General features: G+C 34.7%; 1 protein-coding gene across 1 annotated transcript in view; it reads right to left on the bottom strand.

Annotated features, from left to right (window-relative positions):
* LOC128555625 (regulator of telomere elongation helicase 1-like) overlaps positions 1–12,137 on the bottom strand; it is a 48,340-nt gene that overhangs the window by 28,541 nt on the left and 7,662 nt on the right. Inside the window, exons 6-12 of the mRNA XM_053538461.1 lie at positions 5,896–5,960; positions 5,211–5,285; positions 4,644–4,725; positions 2,858–2,990; positions 2,274–2,387; positions 1,237–1,277; positions 565–650 (exon numbers count right to left, since the gene is read on the bottom strand). Of these exons, the coding sequence (XP_053394436.1) occupies positions 565–650; positions 1,237–1,277; positions 2,274–2,387; positions 2,858–2,990; positions 4,644–4,725; positions 5,211–5,285; positions 5,896–5,960 (596 nt within the window). The remainder of the gene's footprint in view (positions 1–564; positions 651–1,236; positions 1,278–2,273; positions 2,388–2,857; positions 2,991–4,643; positions 4,726–5,210; positions 5,286–5,895; positions 5,961–12,137) is intronic.

The raw sequence follows: 12,137 nt of genomic DNA, 5'->3' as shown, positions 1-12,137 counted from the left end.
AATCATTCCACGAAGTCCTACAAAGGCAGGGCCAAGATTTCTCTGTTTATTGATCGGTAACAGTTTTAAACCTCAAAATCACTGCAACCTTGAACATCAACCTACTGACCCCCAAGACAACTGAGGTCACCTTGTGACCACATCTAATAATTATTTGATTATGTTTGACTACTGTAGACTCAAGTGTTCTCAAGTTATTGATCACAAAAAAGTTTTCAACTTCAAGGTCACTGCAACCTTGACTGTTGACCTACTGATCCCTAGGTATCATGTACTGACAAAGGCAATCATCTTATCAAGTTTGACCACTGTACGCCAATGCATTCTACAGTTACTGATCAGAAACCCTAGTGTCTATGGGCAAAATAGTATACCACTCTTCCTTGAACAGGTGCCTATAGAAGAAGAGGGACACATTTATACAGGAATTTGCAGTATGTGAAAAAGAAAATTTATAGTTCATAAAACTTCCATTTATAATTATCTACATCTATGTTGCTTTCTTCTTCTTTACTGGTTGGGTTGGTTATTGCAAAATGAAATGCAATTGAGAAATACTTTTACCTTCCAATGTTCAAGACATTTTTCCATAACAGGGTATGATGGGTAAAATATCAAGAGTCCATTTGGTGTTACACGAGCAAAGTTAACTGAAACAAAAGATTCTTCAATAATTACAGACATCTTGAATGTTTAGATCAAGTAACCATTTGGAGTTACATGAGCAATTTAGTTACCTAAGAAAATAGATTCTTCAAAAATAACAGGCATCTTGAATGTTTAGATCAAGTTACAATGACCGGAGTAAAACTTTATATTTCTTTGTTGGAAATTATACATAAACTTGAATCATAGAATCTACAAATGAAAATTTAAAACCATGTTTTGGGCAAATTATTAGCTGTTTTTGGTGAAAATTTAGTTCTAGACTAGTTATAAATGTGCCTTTTAGTTATAGCTTTTCAAGGCTTCAATGTCTGAAGGTTTCATACTTTAAAATAAGATGTAGGAATAGGAACTTTGTAAAGAATTGGCTATGGTATTGGTTAATCAAAAATCAAACCAGAGTTCTAGCTCCAGAACAGTAACAGAGGTCTCTCTTATGACACAATGCTGTCTTTTCTTTTTAAATCAGCAGTAAAATAATGAATATTGAAACAATAAATATTGAAGCTTTAAATTTAAATAAGAAGTATTAACTTTTACATTTTTAATAAAAAAGAGCACACTACAAACCTATACAGTTTCCAAGTGAAGACTGATAAGAAGGGGTGAACCTGAAAAACCAACAAAACATCTACTAATACTTACCACATTAATTATGTTTATGTCATTTTGTTTTAGTGAATTAGGTCATAGCTTTTTATGTGTGAAGTCATTATGCTTTTTACGTGTTAAGTCATCATGTTTTTTTTGTGTTACGTCATTTTTATGTGTTAACATCCATGTTCAGTATTTTAACTATACACATAAAGGTCAGCCATACAACATAAAGTAAATCAATAAGTTTTATTATTTGGTTTCAATTCTACATAAATTTAACTGACATTCTGAAATCTGTTAAAAACTGAATGTACATGTATTTTCCTGCTATTTTACAACATTCACTCAATTCATTGTCGAGTTAAGATTAATAATGAACTTACAAAATATTGCTCAGAACTTACAAAATATTGCTGCAAGTAATTAAGAACTTAGGGAGAGGCAACTCATTTAAGACGTATAGTCTTTTATTTTAACAGAACTAAATTTGTTTTCCTTTTAAACAAGGAAGACTTAAAATGTAATAAAATCACTGTTTGGGACATGATCATTTCTTAGGTAAAGCCTCACCTTATCAAGGGACAGAACTCACAACATCCAGATCAGAGGTCTTGTGGTAATCCAGGTTGCAAAAGAACAGTTGATATCGTAACTCTGACTTTGAATCAAAATTAACTGATAAGGGTATTTTTGTAATGAATACTGTGAAATCATTTAATTTCGAGGGCATGAAATTTCGTGGTTTTGGTCAAAACGGCAATTTCGTGTGGATATGAATCCGTAGATTACAACTTTTGAATATAAAGTGAATGGGAATTTTACTTGTAGGTTCGGATTAAATTTCACGGATTGACTCAACCACAAAATCCACGAAAATTAGTCCCCCACGAATATTAATGATTTCACAGTAATCAACTTGGAAATTTTCAATGTTCCTAAAAACAGGTATTACACTACAATTAATTAAATTGGAAACAAACTGATACACAATGAAATAACATACAATTTACCTAGTTTCATAGTTAGAGTTCAATGTTGTACCATCTGGTCCTTTCCTCAGAGTCCCAATCCAGACCTGGTGTTTCTGTATAACATGGGGATTCTCTAGCTGCACTGGGAATGATCTGTAATAGAGCAGTTAACCCTTATCATGCTGGACATGATTGATTCTGCATTTGCGACCAGTGTAGATTTGACTGAAATACTGTTGAAAAACGGCGTTAAACCCAAAACAAACAAACCAGTGTAGATCATGATCAGCCTGCACATCTTTGCATTGATCTTGTTTCAAGTACACAGTTCAGATCATATGGCAACTTCAACCTTTTCATGGTGTAAGAACTGATCCAAGGACTGAGGCTATACAGGCATCATATCAGGCCTGGGTGAGCACCTGGGTAGAACCATCAACCATCTGCAGGCTAGAGGGATTGCTTCGTCAATCCTTTACTTCAAGTAACGAGTCCAGCAGAGCCTCGTTAACACCCTAAACAGTTACCCTTGAGCCAGATATTTCCATTCGCACCTCCAACCAGTGAAAGATTCTTATATTCCCTGCCCTTTAATGAAAACCCTGCATTTGACAAGTACTTACACTTGCATCTCTGCAGTAAATGAAGACAGAGGTGACAGGGTTCCACTCGTCAGCACAATACACTTGATACCATGAGCCTTCAGGTCATTCATACTGTGTCCAGGACTGAAACACCAGTAACTCAATGTCTTTCCTGTAACACAGATGTGAAAAGTGTGACAACAATAAACTTTCAGGTCATTCAAACTGAGTACAGGACTGAAACACGAGTAACTCAATGTCTTTCCTGTAACACAGATGTGAAAAGTGTGACAAAAATAAACATTCAGGTCATTCAAACTGAATACTGGACTGAAACACTAGTAACTCAATGTCTTTATTGTAACACAGATGTGAAAAGTGTGACAACAATAAACTTTCAGGTCATTCAAACTGAGTACAGGACTGAAACACTAGTAACTCAATGTGTTTCCTGTAACACAGATGTGAAAAGTGTAATAACAATAAACTTTCAGGTCATTTAAACTGAGTACAGGGCTGAAACACTAGTATCTCAAAGTCTTTCCTATAACACAGATGTGAAAAGTGTGACAACAATAAACTTTCAGGTCATTTAAACTGAGTACAGGGCTGACATACTAGTAACTCAATGTCTTCTCTGTAACGGATGTCAAATGTGTGACAACAATGAATTTTGATAGCATGAGCCTTCAGGTCAGAATGGAAACATCAGTAAATACTTCTCCTATATTATACAGTAAAATAAGATATTTTTGCAATGCTAAAAGTCTGCTATATCTAAAATTGATTATCATGGTTAACTTTTTGCAATATATGACTAATGTGAGAGAGCCATTTCTAACAAAAATAACACTTTTGCTAGTGTCTAATTTTGTGAAAACAATTAATAGCGATATAGCAAAACTAAATCCAATATGAAAATTTTAGATTTTATTGTTATGTTAAACATGAGTAAATATTCTGCATTTATGACTCAAAATTAAGACCCTGAAATACTGTTCTATTCACTGGCCAGCTAATAACTCTTCACATGTATTCTACTAGCTTTTGGTACCATCTTTATTCACCTGTAAGACGGGGAAATTTAAAAAATGTTTCATGTCCCTAGTCCTTTTCAAATCTAATAAGCAGAAAATTATCCAAGTTCATCCAATTACTTCTTTATTTCAATATCAAACAGCTGACAGTATAACTTTAGATAAATCAGCTGGTTATAAATCAGTGTTTGGAGACCAGTCTCCAAATGCAACCTTGTCATTGGACAATTTCGAGACCGAGTTCAGAATTAACCAATCAGATGCTGGAGTCTTTAGACTGGGTTACAAGATTCATGGATTCTGTTAACAAGAGGGCCATGAAGGCCCTGTATCGCTCACCTGACCTAGGAATCATCAAGATTAACGTTCTGACCAAATTGCATTAAGATATGGTCATAAATGTGGCCTCTACAGTGTTAACTAGCTTTTTCTTTGATTTGACCTAGTGACTTAGTTTTTGACCCTACATGACCCAGATTCAAACTGGACCTTGAGATCATCAAGATTAAAATTCTGACTAAGTTTCATGAAGATACAATCATAAATGTGGTCTCTACAGTGTCAACAAGCTTTTCCTTTGATCTGACCTGTGACCTAGTTTTTGATCCCAGATGACCCAATATCGAACTCGTCCAAGATTTTATTGAGGTTGACGACGACGGACGGACACAGGGTGATCACAAAAGCTCACCTTGAGCACAAAGTGCTCAGGTGAGCTAAAAACTGGTTATTGTTCTTCTCCTTTCAACAAGGGGAGGTAAGAAGTAAGATTTATCTGATTCGTTTACCAGATTTTTCTGATGCAGCTGAGTTTGTCCACAAATCCATCTGTTTCTTCTTTTTCCCACTGTCTTCCTTTTGCAGATGTACCTAAAATTGGAACACCTGTACGGGTCAGCAGTAATCTTAATCCTGAGACAAGAAACAAGGAATATAAGCATAAACATTCTGTAGGCAAGGAACTCCTTACTTGCAAACACAACTGTTTTTCATAACCTCTAGTCACATGATTGTGGAATGCTACCGGTAAGTATTGCTAGTTTCAAATGACTTGCCTCTCACCTCTGTGGGTTTGAGTCCTTCGTGGAACATGTGAGGAAACAAGAAACAATCTAGCTTGCTTGCAGTATGTTGGTGGTTGTATTCAGGTGCTCACTATATGACCGAAATAATGCCCAGAGGGGCACCCAGGACAGTTCTTTACCATTAAAAGCTGGAAAGATGGTGGAATTGTGTTGGTATAAACAAACAAAAATAACAGCTTTCTTTACAACAGTAACAGAAACATGACTGTGAGCAGTTCAAAATTAAGTCTTTAACCTATATTTTATAAAAAAAAAACAATGTTCACAGACCTTGTATGACCTTGCTATTTTCTCCTGGTGTTCTGTCAATGAACCTCCCGGTGAGACTTCTTGACTGAAGATTATCTGAAAGTTATAAACAAACAGTTAAAACTTCTAATTGAAAGATTATAGTTGCTCAGTCCCCATATAGTTTTACAAATATTCAATACAAGTTTTAATTTCTTAAAAGTTTGTATCAATTTTTGTGTAAAATTAATATTGTAGATGTCATGTTGTTACATCCAAGCAATTTTGTTAAGGTCTTATTCTAGACCATGTCAACTGTCAACCTTTAGTGGTGGAGGAAGACCCCATGTGATCATGTGACATTGTTTCAGTCACAGGCAGGTACTTGAGTAACAGACTTTCAACATGAAGATTCTCCACTTAAATAAGGTGTCAAACTCTCAGCAGCAGGGAGAAAATAATTTGAAATAAGCCACTTCAACCACTGTCATAGAAGCCTTGGTCTATACTGTACAGGGCATTCATATGCTTCATTGTGTCTGAAAGGGCAGATGGACCGTAATTAAACTTAAACACTGACTGACACAGAGGCCTCAAACAAAACAGTGCACTAAAAGCATTTTCACTGTGTAGACCGCTAGTTTTTGTCTTTCTCAAACAGGTTTCTCTTCAACATTACACTACAATTTTATGTACTGCATGTATCTACAAAGGATTATTACTATACCTTGAGTATATCTGTAATTTTTGAGAGACCAGCTCCCTTTGACAACCCAGCTCCTGCTCCAGACGCTGCAAGGATTAACATGACAACTATAAATTGATCCTCAAAATATCAAAATTTTTGCAGCAGATAGAAAAGCCTTTATATCATTAAAAAGGCACGATTCATACTGGCAGCAAAATTAAACCAGCACATGCATTACCAAATCTACAGTAAGCTCAATTTATCTCATCCACGTAATATTTTAAAGATACTATTCTACTAAGTGAGAGCAGTATAACATTATGGTTTGAAACCAGTTTCATGACAAAATTCTATGTTTTTTGGTTATTATTTTCTAGACATCACTGGATAAAATTGAAACTTACACCACATTAACTTCAGCTACTGTTACCACAGCAAAATATCACCACTCTGACCTAGTGACATAAAATTCAGGTTTCCTACGGTTTAATATGGGACAATTAAAAGTGGTAAATTTCTCTGTAGGATCAACCAGTATCCAGACAATTTTGAGGAAAATTGACTTTTATTTTGAAGAAGAAACATGTGACTAATATTTGAACTTTCCAACAGTACATACAATCAAAATCATCAGTCCTGCATGTAAAACATCACATAAAATTAACAAGAGCTGTCTGATGACAGTGCGCTAGACTTTTCTCAGTGCTTGACTCTGAATTAGAGCTTTGCCAGTGAAAACATAAAACTTTAACCAAAAACTTCTAAGTTAAAAAGGGGCATACCTCTGTCAAAATTCAAACCAGAGTTGTGGAAATTGTTTCTCCTGGTGTAGACTTTGATAGCAAATAAATATTTTAAGTTTCAAGTCAAAAGCTTTGATAGTAACAGAGATATTTGACTTTATCAAAAACTTTAACCAAAAAATTCTAAGTTAAAAAGGGGCATAACTCTGTCAAAATTCAAATCAGAGTTATGGGGATTGTTTCTCCTGGTGTAGACTTTGATAGTAAATAATAAAAAAAAAACTATTTTAAGTTTCAAGTCAACAGCTTCGATAGTAACAGAGATATTTGACTTCATCAAAACTTTAACCAACGGTGACGTTGACGCCGAAATGAATGCAATAACTCTACTTTTTCTTTGAAAAGTCGAGCTAAAAAGTAACTTGCACCAGAAATCATATATGGAATAAACTGTTTTGAATATTTCTAACCCACTTGGTACCGTATCAAGATAAAGTTGGTGTGCATGTGCAATGCTATCTACATGCCCCAATGCTATGGAAGATTATTTTGTAAACACTGGTGATATACATGTATCATGTTAAAATTTTAAGTAAATACTTATGAAGAAATGTTTCCTTGCAGATATGAAAATCGGACATCCCAGCGATCGGGACTGAACTAGTTCACATATAATGCTGAAATAAGGCAGTTATTCAACTTGTCTGGAAATGTTTTGCCTAAACAGTATCTTTTTTTCTACCACTTTAAAGTCAGATTTTTCTGTGTGGCTAAATTTTCATAAAATTAAAATAGGATCACGCCATATGATATTTGAGATATATGGACAATTCCTGAGACAGATACCGATGTCATGTAATTATAACAATAATAACACTTCTGAAAGTATTTCTTTTAACAAATACTAAATTAACGAAAAAAGAAAAAAATTCTGATTTTGCAATAAACCTATACAACTACAGTCTTTGTAGAAGAATATCTAGGAATAAATTTAGCTTTACAGATCTAAATGTTTTATTTTATAAATGACCATGAAGTAGTACCATCAGCTATGACAAACAAAGCTGCTCTTGGAGTTAACAGCATGGTAAGACACTGAGAAACACACTTCAAAACTTGTTTACAGAAACGAATTATACAATGCTATATCAGACACATCACTTACACAAGCATTTTGGCCGTCAATAAATGTGAACAGCCAGAATGACTTTCTATAGAACAATAAATATGTAGATTATGATACACATAGACAAACAATCAATCAATTATTCAGAAGCTACTATTTTAACTTCGCAGCCAGTTATTATGTGCCATTAGTTTATTTCCAGGCCACAGAAGCATAGATCTCATCCCTTAGGCAAAAAATATTCCTAACTCCGAATGAATAAATAAAAAGATGTGATAGTTTTGACTTGCATAATAATCTGTGTCAGGAAAGAGCATAAATGATGTTTTACATGCACTTTATAGTTCAACTAGAGATGCTTTTGAGAAAAGCGCATGTCTCCCACAACTGCCCAATGAAAAATGACTACCGTATTTTCCCTAAGTCTTGGGACACCCTAAATCTTGGGACACCCTTAAAATCTGGAAAAATAATTATTTTTCTTGTCCCTAATTTTTCGGACATGTATTTTCTCAGCATATTTTTCGTCCCTAAGTGTTGGGACTATGGTTGTTACTGATTCAAAATGTAAGTCGTATACCGTTATTATACATTGTATGGTTTTGTATCGATCAAAATGTCAAATAATTATAAGAACCAAAGATTACTTTTTTTAACATTTTCGTGTCGTGTTTTTACTTATTCTTTTGACAGTAAAGTGTTTTTTTACCATACCAGTTAAGTGTTGTATATTTTTTTTACTGCAGCCAGGAAGTCCGTTTTCCGTTAGTTAGTTAGTTATTTTTATTTACCACTGACTGGAATTTACCCGCGAATCGTACAGCTATCAAAACGCCATGCCGGTAATTTTCCATTCCACGAGCACGTGCGACCTATCGTAATGTCTAACTTACAACGCCGTTACTTTTGTTTATTGACACGTATACAAAAAACGCGCGTCACACATTCATTTTTTGATTTTATCGCTTCAGATTTTCAACGTAGATTGAGAAGTAATATAATTTGAATTCTATAACGATTTTAAAAAGGTATCGACAGAAATGTAGGCAAAATTCTATAAAAACGGTCGAATTTTCATAAAATTACTTGCAAAATTTCAAACAGCGCGATCCTAAATATTTATTCCTTTCTAAAAGTAAATAAATGATGCAAACTATAGGCATAAAATTCAGACTTTTGACCAGAAAGTGCAAAAAACAGAATAGAAAAATCTTAAATAATGAAAAAGCGGCAGCAATTTAAAAATATGAAGTAAAACGATTTTTTGGCAAACAGATTTCTGTTACGTGACCTCGTGAACGTAAATAGAAAATCGGGACGCGTTTAAAAAACAAAAACAATGATGTTGTTGCGTTTTTTAATAAGTTTTGAATGAATCTTTGTGCATGTACATGTATTTTTGACACGACACTTTATATTAAGATATTCATCTCAAACCGTTTTGAAATTTCCTTGAGGGCAAATAGGTCACAGAGGTAAGATATCCGCTATTATAGTTTGACACGTTTACCTGTCAGTTTATACGGGATATTGCACATTCACTTTAACAAATTAAAAAGAAGTTTTTTTCATTGATTTTCACAACACTAGATCTACTTCTCAGCTCTTTAAAGAACCGAGGCGGTACGATCAAACAGTGATGTACAACTTGGCGCGAAAACATGACGTAATGCCATGAAAATCTCGGGGAAACTATACCGCTTTGATCTCCACTTCTAATGTCATGATACCGACACACTTTTAGCTCTTTGAGGGGGTGTTAATTGATGATGAAAACAAGGCCAATTACTTTGTTTATCAACAGAATAATTACCGATAATCGTTAAACGTTTATTTTTTCGCTTTCAACACGGGTGGGTGGGGGATGTTACCCGATGACCGAGAATTGTGTCCATATTTTTGGGACACTTTTCAAAATAATTATTTTTCGGGAAATAAGTCTTGGGACAGTGAAAAAAATAATTATTTTATGCTGTCCCAAGACTTAGGGTAAATACGGTAGTTTCTCTGGACGGTCCAGAAGATTGGATAAAATTAGATGGTCTTGACAAATGGATCCAATCAGTAATTCAAGGGCCATAATTCAAAAGTGCCTAAGTGGATTTGGCTAGTTATCCAACTTGGCTGAGGTCTTATGGTCAAACACATTTTGTTCAAGTTTGGTGAAGATCCGATGAAAAATGTTTGACTTAAGAGTGTGGACAAGCTTTGTGACAGTCACACAGACTGGAGTAAATCAATATGTCTCCCACACCACTTTGTGGTGGGAGACATAATAATGTAAGCTGGTATATTTTTGAGCCACACCAAAGGAGTAATATTTTTAAGGACTACTTGTCTGAAAACTGCATTTTGAAAGCTAAAACTGCACAAATGTGATCAGTTTTTTCCAAAATTTGTTATAACAGATATTGCACTCTGATCACTTTTGGTGCATACAAGATTGTTAAGTGATCAGATATTTTGTTTCTACTTTTCTTCACTTTCACGATTCCTTTTTCCAATTTGTACTTTCCACATAGCAAGTTGCTGACAGAACACTTTTTGCAGCAGAGTTATGGTTGAACTTCAAGCATTTTCCCCCAAATATAAGTGCTTTTTCAGTGTGTGTGTTTTTTTTTTTTGGTTTTAGTTTTAGTCATTTTCAATATGTTTCCGAGGATTAAAAACAAATTAAAGAACTTTTCAAGGTCTATGCATACTTGCAGCAAAAACTGTAACCTTATAAATAGCTTTGACTGTCTAATGTATTCTCCGTGTAAAGGCAGTAATTTGAGTTTGTACATGTTAATGAAAAACTGACTGTATTTGGGATTTTTTTTATTGGAGTTTAAGATTCACCAACATTTTTGAGGACATAAAGGGATTTTCCAGCTTTTTAACCCTTAGCATGCTGGACATGATTGGTTCTGCCTTTGCGACCAGTGTAGATCATGATCAGCCTGCACATCCATGAAGTCTGATCATGATCTGCACTGTTCACTATTCAGTCAGTATCTTTTTGGTAAGCACCCCTTTTAAAACAGTTAATGGCGCTGTCCAAATTCACAGATGGACAAGTTCACTATAGAAATTTAGCACGGTAAGAGTTAATTGTGGTTGAAGAACTACCAACTTTCCAGGCTTCTTCACACAATGAACAAGAGGGCCATGATGGCCCTATATGGCTCACCTGTTATCATTGCACTTGATGACATGAAGGTCCTCAGAAAAAATATCTAAGTCCAAAGGACAGGAACAACAAAGGGAAGGAATTTAACCAAAAAGAAAAAAAAATCTTACAAGGTATAGATATGTTAAAATACACCTAAAAATTGGAGGTACCATCCATGTTGTACCACAGAAAACTGGTCTCGTGTTTTCCCTACGGCCAATAATAAAAAAGTTGCTAAAATAAGCTATTTATAGTAATGTAAAAGGGAAGTAATTAAAAAAAAAATATTGTAAGTAGACAAAAGAAGGATCTGCCAAATAAATCTGTTGACATAAATGAAATATCAGATCAGTATCTTCATTAGTGATGGAGATATATTATAACAATTTTAATTTGAAATAAAGGGAGGTAATCTGACATAAAATCAGTCCATAGTTATCTACCCTGATTGTCTCAGTCCAACTAATGACAATAATGAAATTTCAAATAAGTCCTGTAAATACTTACTGATATAAATCCATTTTGATTAGAATCAGGGGAGGTAATCAGATATAAAATAACTCTGGAACATATGATTGGATCTGATTTGTCATGGAATCCAAGATTTATTGTTGTTGAAGATATTTTGGAAGTTTGTATCAAATAAAACCATAAATGAAGTCTCTATATGGCTGCAAAAGCCAAAATAGCCAATTTTGGACCTTTAAGGGGCCATAACTCTGGAACCCTTGAGGGAATCTGGCCAGTTTAAGAAAGGAAGCAAGATCTTGTGGTGATACAAGTTGTGTGCAAGTTTGGTTAAATTCAAATCATAAATGAAGCTGCTATTGTGCAGACAAGGTCAAAATAGCTAATTTTGGCCCTTTCAGGGGCCATCACTCTGGAACCCATAATGGAATCTCGCCACTTCAAGAAAGGAACCAAGATCTTATGGTGATACAAGTTGTGTGCAAGTTTGGTTAAATTCAAATCATAAATGAAGCTGCTATTGTGCAGACAAGGTCAAAATAGCTAATTCTGGCCCTTTCAGGGGCCATAACTCTGGAACCCATAATGGAATCTGGCCAGTTCAAGAAAGGAACCAAGATCTTATGGTGATACAAGTTTTGTGCCAGTTTGGTAAAATTCAAATCATAAATAAAGCTGCTATTGTGCAGACAAGGTCAAAATAGCTCATTTTGGCCCTTTCAGGGGCCATAACTCTGGAACCCATAAAGGGATCTGGCCAGTTCAAGAAAGGAGTCGTGATCTTACGGTG

Source organism: Mercenaria mercenaria, chromosome 3 (genome assembly GCF_021730395.1).
Source record: "Mercenaria mercenaria strain notata chromosome 3, MADL_Memer_1, whole genome shotgun sequence".
Classification (NCBI taxonomy): Eukaryota; Metazoa; Mollusca; class Bivalvia; order Venerida; family Veneridae; genus Mercenaria; species Mercenaria mercenaria.
This window is presented reverse-complemented; position numbering and strand designations above follow the sequence as displayed.